The sequence below is a fragment of the Cydia fagiglandana genome, chromosome 8 (genome assembly GCF_963556715.1).
Source record: "Cydia fagiglandana chromosome 8, ilCydFagi1.1, whole genome shotgun sequence".
NCBI classification, from domain to species: Eukaryota; Metazoa; Arthropoda; class Insecta; order Lepidoptera; family Tortricidae; genus Cydia; species Cydia fagiglandana.
In genome coordinates, this window is record NC_085939.1 from 17,285,629 (window position 1) to 17,311,103 (window position 25,475).

Below are 25,475 nucleotides of genomic sequence, written 5' to 3' on the forward strand. Positions count from 1 at the left end.
TTTACTTTCACCATTTCCATTCCACAACGGGCTTGGGTTTTCGATAAGTTACATTTCTCGTTTAAAAAAAATGGGCATTTTAAACAAAGGTCGATAACAAAGTCCATCCTGTAACATAACATTTTTTTCTCAAAAATGGACGGCAAAGTCGACTTTGCCGTCTAAAAAATAGGTCGCGAAGCGCGAAGTTTATGGTTAGTCAAAAATTAAAAAGTTAAAAACATTGCAGTCTCGATTTTGGGACTACAATGTTGCATACAAATTCCATTATTTGTCGAGTTCCAAACTTTTTAAAAGTTGAAATGACCATATCAAATGAAGGCACAGGCCCAATAAACAGCCAAACCGATGATTAGTACCGCGACTATTTAGCTGTCTCAAATAGGTTGGCGTATTTTAGGCAGAAAATACACTTCTATTTTTTTTATTAAAAAAATAAAAAGGCGGGAAGGGCTTTTTTCTGTGAAAATATATAAGTAAGAACGTTGGTTTTGTAAAATATTTATATGATATTTATATTTCTTGCACCATTTTTGAGAAAAGCACTATATATGACTCGGCTGGAAGGCTACTTGCTGGCTTCGGATTCAATTAAACGGACTCCCAAGGTCGTCCGTTTAAAACGAATCCTCAGCCTGCAAGTAGCTACTTCCGAGCCTCGACAATAATGTACTATTATTAACACATTTTTATTCTTATAATGTGATAATTTTATTTTATTTTATTCATAAGGCACACTATACAGACGACATTCAATGCATGATTACAATAAAAGTGGTAGGCTTTGTATAAAAATGCCATCCAAAATTAGTGAGCACAGCAAGAACAATAAGTAACAACGAGCAAAAACTATCCTAAAATTATAAAAAAAAAACACAAAATATCTTAAAACATACTAAATTTTAAAATTACATAAATGATCGTAACATGTTAAATTGCTTACTATTGTTGTTGTGTAGTATGGTGGCCAAGAACACTAATGACTTGCCTCTTGAAGACTGCTAGCCGTGAGTTGAAAATATCGATGTCTCTATATTGTGAAACTAAATCATTGTACTGACGACACATTCTAACGATTGGGTTATAAAAAGATGTATTATTTTTGTACACTTGAAGGGCGAAAGTCCTGGGAGCACGGGATCTGAATCGAGGGGTATTGAAAGTGACCAGGGATAATAAGCTAGGCGAGTCAACTTTATGATGAAGAAGTTTGTGTAGGAATAAGAAGTCATGTAGGAGACGGCGAGACTTAAGGGAGGATATGCTAAGTGTATGTAGTCTTTGATCATAACTATGACGTATGAGATCAGGTTTGTATCGATAGGACAAGAGTTTAAGGCATTTTTTTTGTACTCGCTCAATGTTGTTAGAGTGCACATCGTAATGGGGCGACCAGACGATGCAACCATACTCGAGCACGCTGCGTACGAGACTCTGAAATAGGCAGAGAAGACTGCTCGGCTTTTTGAAGTCTTTGGTAACACGAAGGATAAATCCCAGCATTTGGTTGCTTTTCTTAGTGATATATTCATAGTGGTACCTAAAATTAAGTTGTTCATCGAACCAAATGCCCAGGTCCTTAGCAACAACCCTACGCTCTAATTTCTGACCGGTCAGCTCATAGTCATAGTAAAGTTTCTGCTTTTTATTAGAAAAAGATATTATAAAACATTTACTAACATTTAAAAACATACGATTACTAAAACACCAGTCAGAAATCGTATGCAAGTCATTTTGTAGCTGTGTGCAATCATCAATATTGTTTATCCTCGTGAACACCTTCAGATCGTCTGCATAAAAAAGTGATGGACAAGAGAGGTTTTCTGCCAAGTCATTTATAAAAACTAAAAATAGCAATGGCCCCAGATGTGACCCTTGCGGCACCCCAGATGTAATGGGCATAGGGGCAGACATAGAACCATTGATAGCTACAAGCTGGCTCCTCTTATTCAAGTAAGAACATATCCACCTGAACAGACTTCCGTGTATCCCGTAGAACGCAAGCTTATGACAAAGTATACCATGATCTACTTTGTCGAAGGCCTTGGAAAAGTCAGTATATATTGAGTCGACCTGCCCCCTTTTCGCAAAACTGGTACATAAAAAGTTTTTGTATTCTAGGAGATTAGTAATGGTAGACTTATTTTTAACAAAACCGTGCTGTTTTTTGGAAAATAATGTACTAAAGTGATAATAGAGATGTTTATAGACAAGAGATTCGAAAAGTTTTGCTATACACGACAGAATACTTATGGGTCTATAATTTTCGCAACACAACTTGTCACCCGATTTATAAATAGGAACAATGTAGGCAGTCTTCCATACGGATGGGAAAGTTCCTGTCTGTATGGACTTATTAAATATTAAACTCAGTGGCAAACTAAGCTCTTTAGCACAGGAGATAACAAAAGATGGAGGAATACCGTCTGGCCCCGAGCCCTTATTTTTGTCCAGCGACTTATTAATTTTTTCTTCAATCATATTAGCAGAGATAGAAACGCCACTTAGTGATACATTACTTAAATTACAATTGGTTTTTAAAGAAGAGGCATAGGAGTTAGGGGAAGGAGTAGAAACAGGTTCAAAGACCGACCCAAAATATGAAGAAAAAAGGTTGCATATTCCCGTACAGTCGGAGGCAGATGTATTACCATGCGTCATTAATTGCGGAATTGTTGAGTGGCCCTTCTTATTTTTTACATAACGCCAAAAAGCCTTTGCATCATCCTGGAGAGCTTCCTCCACCGATGATATAAACGCCCTGTAGCATTTGTCTATCATAATCTTACTTTTTTTACGAAGAATAGAAAAAGCATCGTAGTCACGGGGATTGCCAAATTTTTTATATAATTTGTGAAATTTGTGTTTTTCAGCAAGACAACTTTTTAATGCGTTATTGTACCAAACCGGGTAGTTACGATTGGATTTTTTTTTATAAAAGGGGGTATGCTTCTTAATGATGCCAAAGAGTGTTTCATAGAATAAGTTTGTACACACATTCACGTCCGACGACTCAAGCAACCTATCCCAATTGACTAACCCTAATTCACTACGTATCTTAGAGAAGTCGCATTTGTTAAAATTCAGCCGTTTAGTGGAATTAATTGTCATTGGGCGATTTCTTACAACCTGCGGAATATCAATTATAATAGGCGGATGATGATCATCCTGTCTCGTCATCGGTACGGCACCATAGACTGTTACGTAACTGAATGTAGTCAGTACAAGGTCCAGGATACGCCCGTTTTTGTTAGGTATACTGTTTAACTGTTTTAGATTACACAGGGAGATAAAATCTGACAATAAGTGCGCTTTGCGATCAAGAGGACAGTGTGGGATCAGGTCGTCTGAAATTGATGAGTGTTTCCATGTTAAGTTAATTGTGTTAAAATCACCAATTAGTAAAAAGTTGTCACTGTCTGAGGCATTAAGAATACGATTTTGGCAATTAAAATAGAAAGTTTCTAAAATATGCAATGGTAAGTCAGGGGGAAGGTAACATACGCATATATGGAGTGCGCCATAATTATTATTATTCGGCTGGATAGTAAGCCATAATCCAAAATAGCTGTTCCTATTTCATTTGGTGCCTCGGGAACATGAGTTTATATTACTTTTAATTAAACGTATTGCTGTGTCAGTCATAACAGCCATGCCAAAAATATTCTTATACCTTTGAAATAAGGTGTAGTGCTGTGGTGGCCGTAGTTTGATATGCAGATATTCAGGGCTATGCGTCGAAATATTTTCATGTTAGACATATATTTACATCAACTTTAATTAAGATTTTAACTTGTTGTCATATACAAAAATATCACACTCACGCTGACACCATTGAAAGATATAAGTTAAAATGAACCTTATTTACAATATATGTATAAGGTGGCTTTAAAAGCGTACGCCAGAAGCGCCATAATTTTCACAAACATTTGCTGTGGCCATCAATAGGTACCTAAGAATTTCTTGACAATCTTGTCGTTTGAAAGGTTAGATACCCCCGAAAATTAAAGAGAACCTCTCTCCCGACAGCTAATCAGGTTTTCTGGACACTATGTACAGTCAGCAGCAATAGTTGTTAAGCGGGCGAGGTGTCCACAATTATCTTGACGCGACTTTATTGTTATGAAAATAAGAGCGCGTCAAGGTAAGATTTGAACACCTCGCTCGCTTAGCAACTTCTGCTGCTGACCGTATGCGCTTGGTTAGATCATCATCATCATCATCTCAGCCATAAGACGTCCACTGCTGAACATAGGCCTCCCCCTTTTTTGGGGGGTGAATGCCATAATCGCCACGCTTGGCAGGCGGGTTGGCGATCGCAGTCGAGTACACCGAATTTGAGGGACGCTGCTGCCCGTCCACCGGTGGTCTTGGGCGTGGTTTAAGGACATACCCGGGTCCTGGACGTAGTTTAAGGATATACCCGGGTCCCTTGGTTAGATATCATGGTGGAAATAAACTATGTTAAATTAAGTTTTAATGTTGTCTACATCATTAATAAATAATGCAGATAGATATTATTTGTGCTTTCTACTCATGTTATCCCCTGTTTAATTTGCCATAGCACATTTTCTATTTTCCTATCTACCTTCTACACTACACTATCATGTAAATTACAAATTAATCTGAATATTCTTGTTGAGACAAGTTTAACGACATAAATTCAGCTGTAGTTTAAAGGCTCCGTCACACAGGCGCGTTTTGCGGGCGGCGCGTGAGCGGGGCGCGCCGCTTTTACATATAACACGCTCACGCCGGTATCGTCTTGGGTCGTCCCATTAGTTTTTCGTCAAGTTCTTAAATTAGTCCTATTCTGCTTTCTTCACTCATTTTAGAGTCTGTGCGGAAAGAGAAGAGTCGTGAAATGTAGGGGAGCCCATACATTCTACGACTCTTCTCTTTCCGCACAGACCCTACATTGAAAGCCACCGAAGATTGTGACGAATGTAGAATGGGTGACAAAAGCAGAATAGGACTGATTTAAGAACTTGACGAAAAACGAATGGGACGACCCAAAACTATATCCTCACGCCGAACGCCGCTTACAGAAAACGCGCCCGTGTGACGGAACCTTAAAATAGCATTGTACGCCTGTTATGTCACAAACATAATTGCGAATAAACTCATCTGTTTTTCTTTTTATTATTTAAATAAAGCATATGCAATGTCAATTCGTGAATACGTTTGTGCTTCTACGTCTTTCCCTCGAACATCTGAATACAAGAGAGGTTTCGTTGAGATAACGCTCCCGAAATTGCAATACATAGGGTAATTCGCCAGTAACTGGCCTATGGCCACCCTAAACTAAAAATGAAGTCTATTCACCTATAAACAGAATTCATTTTAGTATAAGGTTTCAATAACTAGCCACATTATACTAAAATGAAGTCTGTTTATAGGTGAATAGAATTCATTTTTAGTTTAGGGTGGCCAATTATTAATTGCCCTATTACCCTAGTTACTTAACGTGCGCGTTTTTACCTCGTACGCATTCGAACTGTACTTGTGGTATCAAGCGGCGGAAAAAGGTCCACCAATGCGGGATATGGTCGCAAACGCTAATAATTCACTCATGAAATATATGTCTTGTATTCAGACACCTATGGCCATCCACTGTGAACCTAACATCTTCCTTCTGTGTATCAACTTGGTCAAAATTCTTTTTGCTGTATTTTTTTAACCACTCTGTCACGCTTGTTAAAATACAGTTAAATAAATAAAAAAGTCGAACGCTATTGCATGTCTTTCTAGCTGTTGATTATTCACACGATAAAAATTAAAAACTTAATGTCACCTCATGCAAAAAGCTCCACTCCGTCACATTTTTTGGAAAAAAAAACAAGACAACGAAAATAATTTTGACCGAACTAACCCGTTTTGTTCTCATTGCTTACTAATTTTTTGTTTCGCCCCTTCACGCACATCCTTCCCCGCACACGCTTCACTTCGATTGTCGAATGTAGTCTAAAAGCGTATGGGGTTGTGTCCGATAGATACACCTTCTGCCAGAAATGCTTCAACGACATCCAGGGTGACACCGTGACGCTCGGCGACGACCCCATGCAGACGCAAACGTGAGTATATTAATATTTTTTATCATGTACAGTCGCCATCGGAGCGGCCAAGGTGTTCACAATATCTGAACACGCACTCTAACGCCTTGACAATAGAGGCGTGTTCAGATATTTGTGAGCGCCTTTGCCGCTCTGATATATCTGATGGCGACTGTACCTGCAATAATATGTGCCTCTGCGAAGGCCGAAAAAATATGTGACACGCTCTTGTGGCTCTACAAACAAGATCGTGTCAGATATTTTTGCGGCCTTCGTTGTGTAACATATTATCGCAGGTACCTTTGTAAATTAGACTTAGGTTCATGATAATAAAAGTCAGAATGATCCCTTTTACCGGGTGTGCCCTGTAACACGAGCAAATAATTAAAACATAGATTGTACTCCTCAAATGGTGACACTTTTGTTCAACAACTTTTAAAAAATTATTAAGTAATTAGATTCCCTATTTTTCATACGAATTAAATTCAATGGACGCCATCGCCACGCCATATCATTGTGATTGACGTTGCTTGTCAAGCCTTAAACATAACAATATTCGCAATACATTGCTTCTTTGAATAACTTTTAAAGTGTATTAAAAATCAAACTACAAGTTATTTTTAAAAGTCGCTGAACAAATGTTCATCAGTATGAGGAATACAGCCTACAGTTAAATTTTTTGCTCATATTACAGGCCACACCCGGTATAAATTTAATTAACTGCACAATGTTATAAGAGACGGTCAAAACATCCTTTACTTGAAGTTCCCTTCGTATGTTCATAAGATCGAGGCACTATTTCTAAAGTGTGCTGCTGTTCGACTTAAGACTTGTTTGTTAGAGATAAAAGAATAACTGTCAAAAGTACCTGATCAATCCGTATTTTTTCCTAGACATTATATGGTTTTAGTAAAATTATTTCGGCACAGTTAGCGAGTTCAGCCTTCGTATAAATAAAACTGTTTTTTTTACGCATCATGCTAAAATATGCAATAATGCAGCAATTCGTAATGAAAAAAAAAAACATACATCTAGTCCGATTCCTAACGACTTCACAATATTCCAGAGCAATCAAAAAGGATCAGTTCAAAGAGATGAAGAATGACCATCTGGAGCAAGAGCCATTCGTAGTCTGCATGGACTGCGGTCGGAAGCAGCACCAGATCTGCGTGCTGCACCATGACTCCATCTGGCCACAGGGCTTCTGCTGTGATAACTGCCTCAAGAAGAAGGGGGCGAAGAGAAAAGATAACAAGTTCTGCGCGAAGAGGCTGCCCTCCTCCAAGCTCGGCCAGTATATAGAGACTAGAGTCAACAACTTCCTTAAGAAGAAAGAGGCCGGGTCGGGAGAGGTGCATATCAGGGTGGTGGCGTCGTCGGATAAGGTCAGTTCAAGTTGTGTAATGGTGATTTTGTTAAAGATTTACCAAGGAGCTACATTGGTGGTTGATGAAATCATTTTTCCTCAAACTTCGAAGTGTAATCGAAAGTTCAGATCAGACTTATTATTTCTAGATGTTTTTAAGTGATGTTGTTAATGACGAGTGTAAAATTATGATTGGTAGATTTTTAGATTTTATAAATCAGTTTCACGTTAAAATATTAAAAACTAGGATAACCATGAAAATGGAGGGAACTTTCATTCATAAAGTGTATTAACCACGAAATAATCTTGTTAAGCAAGGCGTAGACCAGCAAGAATAGCCAGAATGAACTTCAATATAGGTTAACAGCGTTTCTCCTTATATTGGTGGAAAACCAGCCTGCTTATTAATCTCCTACTAAAATTCTGTGGTATATTTACAGTAATTAATGTGTGAATATGTGTAATATTGTGCAGGTGGTGGAGGTGAAGCCCGGCATGCGGTCGCGGTTCGTGGACTCGGGCGAGCTGTGCGCCGAGTTCCCGTACCGGGCCAAGGCACTGTTCGCATTTGAGGAGGTCGACGGCGTCGACGTCTGTTTCTTTGGCATGCATGTTCAGGTAACACTACCGTTTATCGATATGAAATGAAAATCTTTATCTCAGGCAACTAGTGGCCCATACATAAATACCTTAAAACTAGCATACATATTATAAAAATATATTTTAAAACTAAACACTACAAAACACATTATGGCTGCGATGCCATTGGTTGATGATTTTGATATGTGCGTACCGTGTACAATCAACTGTGAAAATATGTTGTTTTAGAATGCAGCCAAGTTTTTTTATAAATCCGCCACCTCTGACGCCTTTTTGATTGTCGTCTGTCAAATGCTGTGAAATATATCGTTATGTGAAAAGTACAAGTTTTCTTTTATAAAATCACTAATAAAAATAACAACAGATTATAGTTATACAAATGTCAAGCAAAACATACATATTATTAAATTATTACAAACATACATATTATTTGCCCATTCATATTTTCCTAAAAAGACTAATAAGAGCTATTACTAAAATAAATTTGTTTACAGGAATACGGGAGCGAAAGTCCATCACCGAACACGAGGCGCGTTTACATAGCATATCTAGACTCGGTACACTTCTTCAACCCGCAGCAATACCGGACGGCGGTGTACCACGAGATACTATTAGGTTACTTAGACTACGCCAAGCAACTCGGCTACACAATGGCCCACATCTGGGCCTGCCCGCCCTCAGAGGGGGACGACTACATTTTCCACTGCCATCCGCCTGAGCAAAAAATACCCAAACCCAAAAGACTACAGGAGTGGTACAAGAAAATGTTAGACAAGGGTATTATAGAGAGGATAATATTAGACTACAAGGATATTCTTAAGCAAGCTATGGAGGACAACATCTCGTCGGCGGCGGAGCTGCCGTATTTCGAGGGGGACTTCTGGCCGAACGTGCTCGAGGAGTCGATTAAGGAGCTCGATCAGGAGGAAGAGGAGAAGAGAAAACAGGCTGAAGCCGCTGAGGCAGTGGTGAGTGGATATACTATCTGTAACTCTTAACACTGAATAATTTTACGGTTTAGACTCACTTGTGTCACTTGCGCGAGTGACTTAAAACATGACTTCAATGTTAGCATGTCTCACAATAGTTTAAATTCGATCTGTAACACTTATTTGACCAATAGGTCGGTCCACATAGAGTGAGCTGCCTCGCGAGGATATTTCCTGGCGGTACAATCGTTTGTCCTCGCGCGGCAGCGGACTCGTGTAATTAGAAGCCTTATTTCAGTCAATTAACTCTTGCAATTGAAATTTAATTAAATGTAGCCTTTAAAATGCACTAAGACGTATATGCACGCCATGTTAATTGCCTGAAGCCCTTTAATTTTAGTTCGCACTAAGTTTCCTCGAGTATTTTAGTGAAAATAACTACTTTTAACTCACATATCCTGACTAAAAGGCACATTTAGTAGTACATATTTTAATATTTTGACAGAAAATAGAAAAGTTATTTTTTCCATAGAGCACCCATACACAAGACAAGAAAATGAAAGAAAAAAGAAAAAGATAACAACATCAGATACAATTTTTTTTATATTAAACACCAATCACACGTTGCTTCACCTGTACATAGCATTGCACTCCATAACAAGTCAATTAATTTCTAGATATTCCAGTCGTCGGAGGACAACGAGGCAGGTCCCGACGGCAAGAAGAAGGGCCAGAAGAAAGCCAAGAAGTCGAACAAGTCGAAGGCGGCGCAGAGGAAGAACAGCAAGAAACAGAGCGACCAGCAGCAGGGCAGCGACCTCAGTGCGAAGATATTCGCGACGATGGAGAAACACAAGGAGGTGTTCTTCGTCATTAGGCTACATTCCGCGCAGTCTGCTGCCAGCTTAGCGGTAAGTACCGTGTTTAGCGTTCTCTATGTTGCCGTGTCCCTATGCCAATGGATATACTTTACATAGCACATGTGTTAGGTGAAAATCAGTTTAAAACTTGTCTTTTTTTTAAATCCTACAGGGATTATTATTTCAAAATGAGTTACTGCTCTTATGCTAAAGGCAGCTTAGGTATGTTGTAGTGTGTGACGTGGTACATACACACGTCATGTGGCATTTAAATAAATTGAAGATACATTTGATTTCATAAACATAAACATATCAGATTACACTCCAAATAAGTAAGTTGTACTATAATAACAATCAATACCTACTGTAAATATACTGGTAACGTTAAATGTCACACACGTGCAGTGTCTAGTATAAAAACCCTGCATTGCCCTCAATAGAGGATCAGTATCTAACCAACCTTCGTTGGATATTATTTACTCCACCTATGTCCCTCAACTAAACGTGTCGCGATAATTTATTTTAGAATTGAATAAGTAAGCCATCGTTGGTTTCCAGCCGATCGGTGACCCCGACCCGCTGGTGAACTGCGATCTCATGGACGGGCGCGACGCCTTCCTCACGATGGCGCGCGACCGCCACTACGAGTTCTCCTCCACGCGGCGCGCGCGCTTCTCCACGCTCTGCATGCTCTACGAGCTGCACAACCAGGGCCAGGACAAGTTCGTCTACACCTGCAACTCGTGCAAGTCGCACGTCGAGACGCGCTACCACTGCACCGTCTGCGACGACTTCGACCTCTGCGTGCCCTGCTACGAGAAGGAGGGCCACCCGCACCGCATGGAGAAGCTCGGCCTCGACATCGACGTCGGCTCCTCCCCCGGCGACATGAAGCAGGCCAACCCGCAGGAGGCGCGCAAGCTCTCCATCCAGCGCTGCATCCAGTCCCTGGTGCACGCGTGCCAGTGCCGCGACGCCAACTGCCGCCTGCCCTCGTGCCAGAAGATGAAGCGCGTCGTAGCCCACACCAAGATCTGCAAGCGGAAGACGAAGGGCGACTGCCCGATCTGCAAGCAGCTGATCGCGCTGTGCTGCTACCACGCGAAGCACTGCCAGGAGACCAAGTGCTCGGTGCCGTTCTGCTCGAGCATCAAGCAGAAGCTGAAGCAGCAGCAGGTGCAGCAGCGCGTGCAGCAGCAGCAGCTGCTGCGACGGCGCATGGCGGCCATGAACACGCGCGGCATGCCCCCCTCCGGCCCCTCCCCGCCGCCCGCGCCGGCGCTCGGCTCCCCGCCGCCCTCCAAGCCGCAGCCGCACGCGCTGCCGCACAACGTGCAGAAGGCGCTCCAGCAGGTACGTCACGTAACCCGCAACTATATATTTTTCACGCCACTGTTCGGAAATGTGGCAATTGATGGTCTAAAACCAAGCTGGAAAGTAGGCAATAGCTGTAGCACCTGAACCACCACTACTACAATGTTTCATTGTTATCATCATCTGTCATTGGTGACAGTTCGCTACAGCAATGAGTATCATTTAAAACAAAAAAAACAATAAAAGGTCTTTTTTTGCGCAACTTTTTCCTTCAAAAATAAAATTAGGTTACTTATAGAACCAAATTCTTGTTAAAAAAAAAGAAATGACAAAACCATTCACTTCATTTTTTTTTAGCAATTATCCATTCAGTTCACCGCTTAAGGCGTTTTTGACTTTTGTAGCTGTTTGTGGTTTTTTTAGCAAAAACGCTTCTAATTTTCGAGTCGGTTTGAAGCAAATAACAGAAAAAGGCCTCTTAAAAGTGGTAAAAAAGCGGAATCTAAAAATACTTACTGAATTGGATAGTGTAAATTGTGTTTGACTAAAAAATATAAGAAACTTATCTACGCTCGCTATAAAAATGAGTTCTTCTAGTGAAGAAAATGATATTCTTACGTTGACGCCTACTAGGCACTAGGCAGTGGCTAGTAATTTGCTACCAGAGAAATCGCGGGCTAGTACTTAAGTTATGCAAATGTTTTCTTATTTCCTCGCAGTAGTCTTGAAAAGCACTATGTAATGCCTCGGCCGGAAACGCTAAAGATGGACTCGTATTATTCGAGGGCCTCCACTAACGTGTCGGCCCTCGAACTCACTCGTCCATCTTTTAGCGGTTTTCCGTCCTCTCCTACAATGTACTAACTTATCCGCGACTTCTTTTCGACGAGAATTAAAATATTAATTATAGAGATTTATTTCCTGTCCTAGCTGTTATCTCTCAATAGGAACATGAGCTCGCAGAAATGTTTCCCAGTTGTATTCAATCTTGAGCGGCTTTTAAAACGCAAATGATATTTTTTTACCTGTATTATTTGTTACAAAGACTTAAGACTGTTATAATTTCCTGTAATACTCGTATTTCAAATTGAAATTTTCAATGCATCTACTAATAAATGGTTGTTTATTCAACTTTTATAAATTTGCATCTATAACGAATCTATAAACGTACCACGTAAAGTCAATCAAGATATGAATAGTCAGTGAAATGGTACGTCGACACACGTGTCCTTGTGCGTACTGCGACTACATTGTAGTGGTGTCGCCAGGTGCAGGAAGAGGCGGCGCGGCAGCAGGCGCCGTCGTACGGCAAGCAGGCGGCGGCGGGCGCGCCGCGCGGCGACTGGGCCGCGCGCTACCGCGCCGGCGCGCCGCCGCCCCTGCACCACCCGCTGCACCCGCGCCTAGTGCACCCGCCCGTGCACCACCACCCCGCCGCGCTGCAGCCGCACCCGCACCTCGCCGCGCTGCAGCACCACGCGCCGCTCCAGGTACCAACCTACGCCCTACGCCCTACACGTACACAACCCCACCGGACCCACTCCTAATCCTCCCAGTCTAACCTTTCATGTTGAGTAGAACCACGGGAAGACCAGAGTAGAATCTACTAGATGTAACGTATGCTGAGTGAAATTTGGACAAAGTTCAATATTATTTGAAATAAAAAAAACACCATCCTTTTTTAAAATAATTATGTTTTTATAATAATGTATATATCAAGGCTTAGTGTAAAAAATAGGTTACTCCCATGCGAGATGCTTTACGGCAGTTCTGTGGTACTTTGTCCATCGCTGTCGAAAACACAGATGTCGGCATTTTATTCAGCTCCGATTTAATTTTTCGAATCAAACTGTAGATTTTTGGGACGAAAATTATTGCAATATACTCGCCTCTTTAGATTTGCCTAAAAATCTTCTATAGGGCGAAGTTGCGGAACATTAGGTGGATTTGATGTCTTCGGTACGTATGGGATGTTTAACTCCGCCATTTTGCAAAGGGTTTTTTGGAATAATGGCTTGAGGCTAAGTCTGGCCAAAACACTACATTTTCTCCTCTATGACTCGTATTTATGAAATCCCGCACTAATGGCAAACAACGCTCTATGTAGCGGTCGGCGTTCACAGCTAAACCTGACTCAAAGAATACAGGCTTAGGCATTCCGCGTCGACTGATGGCAAGCATAGCAAAACTTTTTTAGGAAATTTTGTATGCTCAACATATTTCACGTTCTCATCGGTTGGACCATTGGTGTTCTCAAAATAGTAATTGCCTTGCCACTCGTTTCCATCTAACGTGAAATATGACTCGTCATCCATAACGCAAGTGACATTGTTTTTAGCGTAAAATATTTCTTTGACTAATTTACACAACCGTACTTTCTGAGTGATTTCTTGGTTTTCAGAGACAGTGGGCTTAACTTTTCTACATCGCTTATCAATGCCCATGTCTTTAAGATATTTTTTAACAGTTTTGCCGTCAGTTTTAAATTTTCTTCCGAGCTCTATAAGATTGTGCGACACGGCCGGCCGTAATTTTCTTTAATCGAGCTCTCTCAGAAACCTTGCTCAAGCTGGAATAGTTTCCAGAACCAGGCTTTCTGGCAGTGGTTTTCATCAAGGCAAAGGACGCCAGAATATTGTAAATAGTGCTTCGACTCTCACCCATTTGCACAAAATGTTCCACCACCTTTGATTTCGGCCATAGGGGATGGCTACTACAGAAATTACATACTGTTTGACGACGGCGTTCTTGTTGATTTACCATAATTACAAAATTAAACAACCAATCTTTATGAGACTTACCAAACTGATTGACAGATATATTGGCTTTACATTGACAACTCATATTTTTTATTTAGATTTTTGTGTTTTTATATTTTATATAACAAACTTTGACCAAATTTCACTCCGCATACGTTATGACAGTTTTGAATGATTCACGGTCAGTTTCACTAGATATCGACTTGAAATCAGGACCGTGATTATTATTTTACCTTTTGTATTGTTTTCGAGCTCCCGATATTTCGACGCAGTTAACGCAAAAGGTCGATATAAGTACTAGGTGTATGTTATCAAATGATTACTGTTGGGCGCCGTTAGTAAGAAAATGGGGATCACTGTGGCTAATCTCGCCTACACAAATACTCCGCTGTCTCCCTCGCTTGAACACCAGCACTGCACCTGAAGTGGTCCTTGCGACCACCTTTCTCTGGCTCCATCCTGGTTCTGTCGAAAATACAGCCAGACATCAAAGGATGTATTAGGATAAACGTGACCAGGTACCAGGAATTATTTTTAACACAAGTTCTATTGAATAAATCGAATAGAAATATAAAACCAGGCAAGTGCGAGTCGGACTCGCGCACGAAGGGTTCCGTACCATAATGCAAAAAAAGGCAAATAAAAACGGTCACCCATCCAAGTACTGACCCCGCCCGACGTTGCTTAACTTCGGTCAATAATCACGTTTGTTGTATGGGAGCCCCACTTAAATCTTTATTTTATTCTGTTTTTAGTATTTTTTGTTATAGCGGCAACAGAAATACATCATCTGTGAAAATTGCAACTGTCTAGCTATCACGGTTCGTGAAATACAGCCTAGTGACAGACGGACGGACGGACGGACAGCAGAGTCTTAGCCGTTTTACCCTTTGGGTACGGAACCCTAAAAACTAGGAGAGTCGACCGTGACGTCACGATGTAATGTTTCATATAAATTTCATATTAGCAAACCTTTTTGACATTTCTAAAAAAGTAACTAACTAACTAAGCTTGAATATTTCCAGCAACAAGCACAACAGCAGCAGCAGCAAGTCGCGCAGCAGCAGCAGGTCGCGCAGCAGCAACAGCAGCAAGTGGTGCAGCAGCAGGCAGCGCAGCAGCAGGCAGCGCAGCAGCAGGCGGCGGCGCGGGCGGGCGTGGTGCCGGGCGCGGCCGGGGCGGGCGCGGCGCCGCAGATGCACCAGAAGGCGCTGCAGCAGCTCATGGCCACGCTGCGCTCGCCCACCAGCCATAACCAGCAGCAGGAGATCCTGCAGATACTCAAGTCCAACCCGCCGCTCATGGCCGCCTTCATCAAGCAGCGACAGGTTACTACATTATACCTTCTACCACTAAATCTCTCAAAACTAAATCCGAAAGAGTACACGGTGGACTCCAAGATGGCAGTTTTTTTTTATGTGAAGTATAACTTTAAATTATCCCTTTTATTACCTAACAGTCTAAGAGCATTTAGTAACTGGAGACGCCTTGGCTGTTATTTTCTGTACATAACAGTCTGCAAATGTATAGTTGTATCCAGACTAGTCAATTTTTCGCAAATCTGATTAAATTTCCCGATCGAATCAGGAGGTGCGGACGCAAACGCCAATTTGGCTCGCCGAATTCAACCGCCCATAATGACCGACATTACCGATAAAATTAGGTACGGACGCAAGAATACCAATTGGTGAGGCCAGTATTTTTGTTCTGAGGCATTTTTTCAATTTAGAGGGCTCTAATGTCACCATAAATCTAAAATTGGAGATTGACGCCAATTTCATTTCTGATCAAATCAACCGATTTGATGTCCCGTCTGGATACCGCTTAAGGCTATTGGTACATGATTTGTACGTAACGTACAAATAGCGATGTCAGATAAACGTCAGTGCATACAAAAATTTGCACAATTGTGCAAGGATTTCGGCAGAGGGGTAAGCTCTTAAAGGCGACTCCGGTTATTTAATGCTCTAAGCTAATAGTTAAGTAGATTTTGGCTATTATTATTTAGCACTAGCACAAAATATGCTACTATTAAACTGACCTAACAGTTTCCTATTATTAAATTCCAGAACGCCCAGAACCAGCAAGCGGCTGGCAACGTGGGCGGCGTGGGCAACGTGAGCGGCGTGGGCGGCGGCGTCGGCGTCGGCTCGCTCGGCGTCGGCGCGCAGCAGCCGCTGCAGCACATGATGCAGCAGCCGCGCATGCAGCCCATGCATCAGATGCTGCCCCAGCAAGGACAGGTAATATATTTATATTTTTGTATTAGTGTTGTTTTATATTAAGGCGTGTCTCCATATTGCGCGGCAAACTATCGAACATTGGCTCGCGAAGCAGCCGCGCGCAATGGATACCGGATTGGCTCGCGAGTCGAGCCGAGCCAACCCGGTATCCATTGCGCGCGGTTGCCTCACGAGTCAATGTTTGATAGTTTCCCGCGCAATATGGAGACACGCCGCAATTACGAATTTCACATTTGGTCACATTTGGCAAATGCCTGCAGGGAAGGTGTGACGTCACATTTTTTCAACGAAATCGGTAAACTATTATTAATATTTTATCAAAATATTTTTGTCTAAAGAAATATTAGTAATTTTATAAACCAAAAGTGATTAGGAAAGAAAATTAAACGAATAAAAAGGATTATCGTTCCAAAAACTTGTTATTTAATGTGTAGCGATTAAAATTATTTAAATAAGTTATGGTGACGTCAGAAAGTTAGTGACTTCCCCTTCCCCTTGTCACAACATGTCATATTTTCTTGGCCTTCTTTTTCCCCCTTAAAAGGCGTGATGTAATTAATGGCCGACTCTTTAATTGAATGGTTGTCGTTCCAGGTCGGCGGTCCTCCCGGAGGCGTGGGCGTGGGCGTGGGCGTGGGGCCGGGCATGGGCGCGGGCTGGCTGCGCTCGGGCGGCGCGGGCGCGGGCGCGGCGGCGCCGGGCGGGCCGGGCGGGCCGGGCGCGCGGCCGTACGGCGTGCGGCACGGCGCGCGCTACTTCGGCGCGGGGGCGCTGCCGCGCTCGCCGCCCGCCTCCTCGCCGCGGCCCGCCGGCGAGCTGCTGCTGCTGCGGCAGTCGCCCGCGCCGCCGCCGCCGCACCCGCCCGACGACCAGCTGCCGCCGATGACGCCGCAGGACCAGCTGACCAAGTTCGTCGAACAGTTGTAGTGTACATAGTGCCGCGCCCTGTAAATATAGCCGGCGCCCGACGTCTCCCGCCCCCGACCTATTTATTTACGATGAAATTATCGTTAGCGACGACTAAATTAAGTATTATGAACGAATCGAGCGCTCAATGTACAAATTGTAAATATGAGAGGAGTACACGTGTCCGCTTCTAATTAATGTAAGTTGTTCGTAGTGTAGGTACATTATGATACTTATTCTGTTTATTGTAATTAAATCATTTTATAATATAATTATGTGATCATTATAAATTGTTGTTTCTCTTGCCCGCTTTCCCACGCTCGCTGACTTATGCATTAAATATTATGATTTTGTCAGATGATGAGATAAAGTTAAACCAAAAAAAGTCTGCAGATTTTGATGGCCCAAGCAATACAAATGTTATTTTAAACATTAACTTCTATCGATTATAACGTCACGGCCTATGTCACTTGTGATGACGTAATGATTCTAATTATCCTTACGTCATACATCTAATTCCGCATTCAAAAGTTATGGTGACAACAACTGACAAGAAATTCCCCTTTTTTTGGGCAATAGTGTAAAAATATAAACATATCTGCGAGGTCGATTGCAACATCCATGCAATTAAAGTCATTTCACTTCATCAGTAATTACAGTCCAACCATATTCATAAAATGCTTTTTCACTTCTCATGCTCAAAAAGTGCACCTTTGTCGTGCGTAGACGACATAAAATCGCATATTATACTCTAGAACATAAAGTAAAATCATCTATTAGGGGTCATCCATTAATTACATCACACGTTTAGGGGGAGGGAGGGGGTCAAGAAAATGTGACATAATGTGACATGGGGGAGGGGGAGACACAAACTTTGTGACGTCACTTTAACTTCATCAGTAACCGAAAATTTATTTTAATTATTTTATTCGCTGTAAATTTAAATAACAAGTTTTTAAAACGATAATCGTTTTTTTTTCTTTTAATTTTCTTTCCTAAGCAGTTTTGGCTTATAAAATTACTAATATTTATATCGTCAAAAATATTTTGATAAAAGATTAATAATACTTAGGTACTTACTTAATTCGATTTGGCGATTTCGTAGAAAAAATGTGACGTCACACTAGGGGGGAGGGGTTTGCCAAATGTGACCAAGTGTGACAAGGAGGGGGGGAGGGGTCAAAAAACCTAGAAATTCGTGTGACGTAATTAATGGATGACCCCTTACGACCCTTATTGACTTAGCAATAAAGTCCAAATTCTGCCATACAAACTGCCAGCCCTGCCGGCGCGCCCCCGACCGGCCCAAGAACAATTTTCTTTAGTAAAGTAAGTAAATACTCTTTATTGCACCACAAAGAAAAATAAAATAACAGATTTACAGTGTAAATAATGGTAGCAACAGGCGGTCTTATCGCTGTAAGCGATCTCTTCCAGACAACCTTGGGGTAGCAGGATATAAAGAATAGAAAACTTTTAAAAACAGGTAGTGCACGAAATAAGTTACAGGAATAAGAAGATTACACATTCGGTCATATACAATTATATAAATATGTACCAATAGGTACAAACAAATAGTTTAATATATATAACATACATATACATATATATAAACACATACAAAAATACAAACACAATATATATATATATATATATATATATATATATATATATATATATATATATATATATATATATATATATATATATATATATATATATATATATATATATAAATATATAATATATACACAGGGGCACATTAAGGAAGAGATAAGTAATGATTCTTTAGAAGGTTTTTAAAGCTTTGGAGAGTTTTAGCACACCTAATGTCTAACGGCAGACTGTTCCACAGACGAACAGCTCGAAACGTAAAGGAGTCATTATAAAATTTCGTAGAAGAAGGAGGGGGAACAAGTTGATATTTCCGTGAAGGCCTGACGGAGGAGAGATAACTAAAACGTTCTTTAAGGTATGAAGGAGTAGCGGGGTTGAAAAGAATGCTATAGAGAAGAGCTAAGATATGAGAATTACGTCGAAGTTTTTAGTCTTGAATAAATACGTTAAAATAACCTAAAATATTAGATATTTTGTATATTTTCCTCGCAATCGAAGTGAAAAGCAGAGTGTACAACAAGGGCATAATAGTACATTATTGCAGAGGCCGGGAAAGGGCAATTCGTGGATGAGATTCGATTTTGTCGGACGACGCGGAGCGGAGTCCGACAAAGAAGACGAATCCACGAATTGCTATTCCTGCCGAGGCATATATAGTGCTTTTCTCCAAACATGCGAGGAAATAAGCTAAAATAATTATTATTTAAGCATCAAGCATCACTCAAATCAAACCTTCACATCCAAAATGTCAAAAACAATTTCCCTCTTTAATTAATTTTTAAAAGTTAAAGGCACAAACTTATTTTGCCATTCAGTACCATTCAATATTCGTTCATTCAATATAATTGCGCAATATAGTTTGTCAAACCAACTTTTCAGTCAGTAAGAACCAGGAAAACTACACCCATCCTTTTCTTTTGGGTGCTAGTACTAGTGTAAGACAAAGATAGTATGATTCTCTTTGTCTATGTTTGAAATGAGAAAGTCCTTTGACAAACTATGTAAGCTTTATGAACACGGATGAGATTTAAAAAAAATATAAAAATAATCTTTGATTTTATTAAGCAGTATTCGCACGATCATACACGTGAAATGATAGTTGATCGGGTCGTGTAGAAGCGGCTCGCGGCAATAATAATTGGCTGTTTGCGTTTTTTATTATTAAAAAGTAAAAAACACTACAGTAATAAGTTATTACTGTAGTGTTTTTTTACTTCCCGTCCGCTAGAACAGGACAGCGATAGTTTGATGTTTTTTAGTTAGAGTTTGACATTAACGAAGAACTTCCCGTACTATTTTTGCTACAGTAAGGTGAACATTTCCGAGCATATTGGAGAAAATGTCCATTTCTACCCTCGTCTACTGTTTTGGTCTGAGCGAAGCGAAGACCAAAAAATTGCCTCGGGTAAAAATGGGTCACTTTATGCCCTTGTTGTACAATCTACTATTGCAGTTGTATGCTTTTATATGTTCATAACGCAAGTGAAACATTTCCATACCCATCCAAGTACTGACCACGCCCGACGTTGCTTAACTTTGGTCAAAAATCACGTTTGCTGTATGGGAGCCCCACTTAAATCTTTATTTTATTCTGTTTTTAGTATTTGTTGTTATACTCGTAGCGGCAACAGAAATACATCATCTGTGAAAATTTCAACTGTCTAGCTATCACGGTTCGTGAGATACAGCCTGGTGACAGACGGACGGACGGACGGACGGACAGCGAAGTCTTAGTAATAGGGTCCCGTTTTACCCTTTGGGTACGGAACCCTAAAAATTAAGCCACTTCCAGCTTAATAATTTTCACAACCGTCTCCATAGTAACGCAGGTATCTTATTAAGGCCCCGTAAGTTCAAGTTCTTCTCTCACTCTCTCTGAGCTTATTCTAGTTCGAGGGAGTGGGAGGTGGATTCGGATCGATGAAATTACTAGAGAAAGGCCTCAAGATTGCATTTTTATGGCAACCGTATTGTTATCTAAAAAAGCGCTACCATTTTTCAAAAACTGCCGGGTGAACTTACAGCACCTTAAAGGCTTGGCCACATACAGAGCGCGACGCAGCGCCGCGTCCACGCCGCGCGACCGCGGCACATGCTAACAGGTTACCGACGTCAAACAGACTGCGTCCCGCCGGTATCACGCCCCGCTTCTGTCGCGCCCCGCGCCGCGCGGCCCCTTGCGTCCGCGCGGCGCGTGCGCAGCGCTGCGCCGAGCGAACGCGGCGGCCCGCCGCGTCGCGCAAGGTCACATCAGTAGGATCGGACGTTAGGCAGCGAGCGGTGCGCCGCGTTCCCGCGCGGCCGCGCCGCGTTCACGCGCGCCTTGAGGGCGTGTTGAGAGCGTCAGGCCGGCGCGATCGGCGCGCGCCCTGTTTGACCAGGCTTCGCGTCGGCATCACGCGGCGCGGACGCGGCGCTGCGTCGCGCTCTGTGTGTGGCCAAGCCTTAAATACATGACCGCAAACAAATAATTAAGTAGACAATTTTATGGGATTCGGGATACCAGTTTACAATCCTTACATTTCTATTAACCTTTTGAACGCCACAGACGGCAACAGGGTATTTTCCTACTAGTCAAATCGGTTACTTTTTTAGAACTGTCAAAACGATTTGCTAATATGGAATTTATATGAAACATTACATCGTGACGTCACGATCAACTCACCTACTTTTTATATTTTTATCCGATTTATTAAATAGAACTTGTGTTTAAAATCTGTGTTTTTCTAATAATTATCTGTTGCTTTATTTCATGCATGGTGTAAAATAATTTATTTTAAATACAGTATAATACCCTATTGACGTCAACGCAAAATCGTATCAACGACGCCAAAGATTGCATATTACGTCGATCGTTTTCTAAATGAAAGTCTACTGAAAAACACCCCACTTTTAGGCAGGCATTATTTATTCACAAAACTAAATTTTACCCTCGTGACACGGCAAATGGATGCACCGTTTGGCGTTCAAAGGTTAAATACAAATAAATAAACCCTAAATAATATTATTACGTAATATATTTCTCCAACTGCTGCCACCGCTTATCTTCCAGCTTGTCCGTGAACGCTCGCTTTCGGTCACTCAAGTCTATTTCCGGCGCGGGCTCCGTGGCGTGCCTCTGGAAATGTATGATGGCGGCCAGCAGGCTCCAGATAGTGAACTCGGGCCAGAGCACGTCGGTGAAATAGAGCACGGTGTCGGATATCTGAAATTAGAGGAAATAATTTTAAACATTTCGACGCCGCGCCGTGTCAAACACAAAAGCTGTCTCTCGGACCCCATGAAATTGAACTTTATGAATATGCACGTAGGTCTATGTTGCCCTGTGGTCAGTGACCGATTAATCCGTCTTTGGCGTTGGACCTGCGGTGCGGATAAATCGGTCATTGGCGTCCAAAAGGTTAAGCCTAAGAATAAGGTTAGACTTAGACGAAAGTGGCCCAGGGGACAAATGCAACTATGCATTTGGTAAAGCACGCATTTTCTTTTGTTAAGAGTATTTTTAGGGTTCCGTACCCAAAGGGTAAAACGGGACCCTATTACTAAGACTTCGCTGTCCGTCCGTCCGTCCAATGGGTCGGATGCGTCATTTCATTACCAAACTTAAAAGAGCTGGGCGGGACATGTTTCCAGGCAGAGTGATGGTAGGTGGGCCAAAATGTTAACGTAATGGTGGCCGCTTTCAGACGAAAGGACCCTAGCATCCGTTGGCTCCTTGGGTGGACGACATTCGAAAGACTGCGGGTCACTTCTGGATGAGATGGGCTCAGGCCCGGATAAGTGGCGTACTCGAAACGAGGCCTATGTTCAGCAGTGGACGATAAAAGGCTGATATGATGATCATGGTATAATAATATACTCCGCCTGGTACTATCTTCCCGTCTTTTCTAGGTCACCTGACTGACACAAGCCTACGTCATCATGCTACAACGCTATATGATAATATGCGACAGCGCTATATATAGCGGCCATGTTATTGTGACGTAGGCTTGTGTCACTCTGGGAAGAGAAGACCATGTTTTATTAGACTATGTGTGATGATGATGAATGAGTTGTTGACCGTTTTGAGTGGATGTAGATCCTTTGAAAGAAAGAAGATCCTTTGTTACCTGCCAAAGCATGAAGTCTGAAAGCCTGACCTCCCCCGAGGTCCTGACGAGGAGGTCTGGCGGGCTCAGCTCTAACGTCTCCGAAATGAGCTCCTCGTCTATATCATCAGCCCTCAGCTCGTTATTCCTGACACCTTCGATTACTTGCGACGCAGCGCGAGTGATCTCATCACGGGCTGGAATGGTATAGTATCAAATCATAAATCATTTATTCATTGCTCATTCAGGGGGTCTACTGCGAAATACGAAAATCGAAATTTCGTTATCTGGTATCACTCTTGCATATTCGAACGACGGCGTTCGTTTTTTTAGCATTGGTAAAAGACTACGCGATCTTACCGTGACATTTATTGAAAAACGCTTTTTAAAAATCAGTAACTATTACTTATGAAAGCAAAATAATGTAAATAATCGTATATGATTCATAATTGTTACATATTTGCCGTGCCTTCGTTTTCAAAAGTGTTTTTCAATAAAAAGACACGTCAAGATTGTTTACCTATTTTCTAACGCTAAAAAAAACGAACTATAGCAGATAACGAAATTTAAATTTTAGCGTTTCGCGGTTCCTGTAAACTAATTTTCTCCTGTTCCTGTATTCAATAAAAAGACACGTCAAGATGTAGTCTTTTGTAATGCTAAAAAAGAAACGGGATATAATTATTAAGCCTTTATAAGGCAGAGGGAATATATTTCCCACCTGATTTTGAACTTTATTTCAAAGTGATAGAGTTCAATTTTGCATAATTCCTGACACCCTTATGCCTTATAAAGGGTTAACAAGCAAACTTCATAACCCTAACAGAAGCAGAACATAGGAGAGTTCACCAAGGGGGGGTACAGATGCCTCCCTCCCCGTAGAGAATGCCCACTAGCTGGCAACGCCCTTGAGTCCAACCAAACCAGCTTATGTGAAAATTGTCATGTCTTTGCCAGTGTCAGGTTCAAAAGTACAGCTAATAATCTACCTCGCCTCTGTGTGGTGAATGATGATGTAAGATGTTTTTGGATAACAGTTGGAAATTTTTAAAGCTAGATGTCTCAATTTTGGGGTTCCGTACCTCAAAAGGAAAAAACGGAACCCTTATAGGATCACTCGTGCGTCTGTCTGTCTGTCCGTCTGTCACAGCCTATTTTCTCGGAAACTACTGGACCAATGAAGTTGAAATTTGGTACACATACCGTAAATTAGTGACCCAAAGACGGACATATTTTATTATAATTTTAAAATACATAGGTTCGAAGTTATTTAAGAAAATAACCGAAAAATGACCATTCCCCCCTTTATCTCCGAAACTACTGGGTCTAAAATTTTGAAAAAAATATACATAATAGTTCTTTACCTATAGATGACAGGAAAACCTATTAGAAACGTGCAGTCAAGCGTGAATGGGACTTATGTACGGAACACTATGAGCGAACTTTAAAGCACCTTTAGCGTATTCTCGAATTAAATCCCGTCGCCAGAATGTTACGTACGTGTGCTGGCTTGCTAGCTAGAACCGAACTGGGGGTACCCGCAGATCTTCTCATCTACCCACATGTCAATATATAACACCTAGAAACGCGAGTCCTACTCGCACTTGGCCGGTTTTTTAATTCTGTTCAAGTGTTCATTATTTCGAGTTGAGTATTACAGTAACTTACAAGTGTAAGAGTAAGCAATGTTCAGCCTCAGCTTATTGTTGTGCCTGGTCAAGAGCATAGCTTTGGCTACCAGTGTCCGCAGGTCATCTGGGAGCAGTGACAGGCGTCCGGCCACGTGAAGTCTCACACCCCACTCGTTTATCTGGTCGCTGTGGAAAGTAAAACATAATATTCCTTATTATAAAAATTAAATTTTTTCATACGGTTCTATTTTGTCAGCATTCAATTATATTTTATTATTTTTAGTTGTGTAGTGACTACCTATGAAGCTGTAGGTCCGGGGTTAAAATCCTGGTAAGGGCATTTATTTGTGTTTTTATCAGTGTCATTGCAAAAATATGTCCAATTCACTGAAGGACTAAGTCTGTGTACGATAGTATTATAATATTTATGTATTTTATTTGTAATAACTTACATTTCATCTAGAAGCCTTTGGAACTTGTCTCGAGCCAAATCCATCAAGCCGTTAACCTCCTCTTCCGTTCTTTTAAAGTTCTCTATACTGAATGCATAAACAGTAACCTCGGGTATACCTAGATCCAGACACCACTGTAATTTAAATTATAATATTAAAGTGCAGTAATATGTGATTAGGGGTGTAAGAACAAAAACATACATTTTGTAATTTTACCTTTAATGTTTCTGAGAGTTTATTGAATCCGTCGGAGTGCCCCTTACTACTTTGTACACTGTGTTTTTTAGCATATCTACGATTTCCATCCATTATAAAAGCGATATGCTGAGGTACACGGCCGCACTTTACAACTTTTATACAGAAAAGTTGGAAAAAAGAAACACTGTTCTCATTTACCCAAGTAGACATGACGAACAATTTTTACCAGAGTAAAACACGATTAAATTTATCCAGCATTTGTGTCCTAACAATAAACCAATATTTATTAAATTTTGGAAATGCAGACATAAAATAAAAACACGTAATCTCTTATCATCAGGAGTACAAGTACGTTCGTATACGACAATACGACAGACAAGTGACAATTAATGACAGTTTGTCAATTCAACTGTTTTAATAATAACCGTTTCTGAACGTACCCTGGTGAGGATGCAGGTC

At 41.3% G+C, this 25,475-nt stretch overlaps 2 protein-coding genes across 2 annotated transcripts in view; one reads left to right on the forward strand and one right to left on the reverse strand.

Annotated features, from left to right (window-relative positions):
- Window positions 1-17,051, forward strand: part of LOC134666952 (histone acetyltransferase p300) — a 35,462-nt gene extending 18,411 nt beyond the window's left edge. The window contains exons 15-25 of the mRNA XM_063524260.1: window positions 5,964-6,074; window positions 7,120-7,438; window positions 7,894-8,037; window positions 8,514-8,987; window positions 9,626-9,859; window positions 10,367-11,161; window positions 12,391-12,612; window positions 14,907-14,951; window positions 14,985-15,209; window positions 15,951-16,124; window positions 16,719-17,051. Coding sequence (XP_063380330.1) covers window positions 5,964-6,074; window positions 7,120-7,438; window positions 7,894-8,037; window positions 8,514-8,987; window positions 9,626-9,859; window positions 10,367-11,161; window positions 12,391-12,612; window positions 14,907-14,951; window positions 14,985-15,209; window positions 15,951-16,124; window positions 16,719-17,051 — 3,076 coding nt within the window. The remainder of the gene's footprint in view (window positions 1-5,963; window positions 6,075-7,119; window positions 7,439-7,893; window positions 8,038-8,513; window positions 8,988-9,625; window positions 9,860-10,366; window positions 11,162-12,390; window positions 12,613-14,906; window positions 14,952-14,984; window positions 15,210-15,950; window positions 16,125-16,718) is intronic.
- Window positions 17,052-21,096: 4,045 nt separating this feature from the next.
- LOC134666711 (dehydrodolichyl diphosphate synthase complex subunit DHDDS) lies at window positions 21,097-25,373 on the reverse strand. The gene is made up of 5 exons (XM_063523950.1): window positions 25,035-25,373; window positions 24,819-24,952; window positions 24,404-24,552; window positions 22,757-22,932; window positions 21,097-21,852 (listed from the first exon to the last, which is right to left on the reverse strand). The coding sequence occupies exons 1-5, from the start codon at window positions 25,224-25,226 to the stop codon at window positions 21,655-21,657; spliced, it is 849 nt and encodes a 282-aa protein (XP_063380020.1). The 5' UTR covers window positions 25,227-25,373; the 3' UTR covers window positions 21,097-21,654.
- Window positions 25,374-25,475: the final 102 nt, after the last annotated feature.

Coding starts and splice junctions, on each gene's coding strand:
- LOC134666711 (XM_063523950.1), bottom strand. CDS start 25,226: ATGTCTACTTGGGTAAATGAGAACAGTGTTTCTTTTTTCCAACTTTTC. Junction 24,953..25,034: donor AACTCTCAGAAACATTAAAG/GTAAAATTACAA, acceptor TTTAAATTACAG/TGGTGTCTGGATCTAGGTAT. Junction 24,553..24,818: donor CAAAGGCTTCTAGATGAAAT/GTAAGTTATTAC, acceptor TACTTTCCACAG/CGACCAGATAAACGAGTGGG.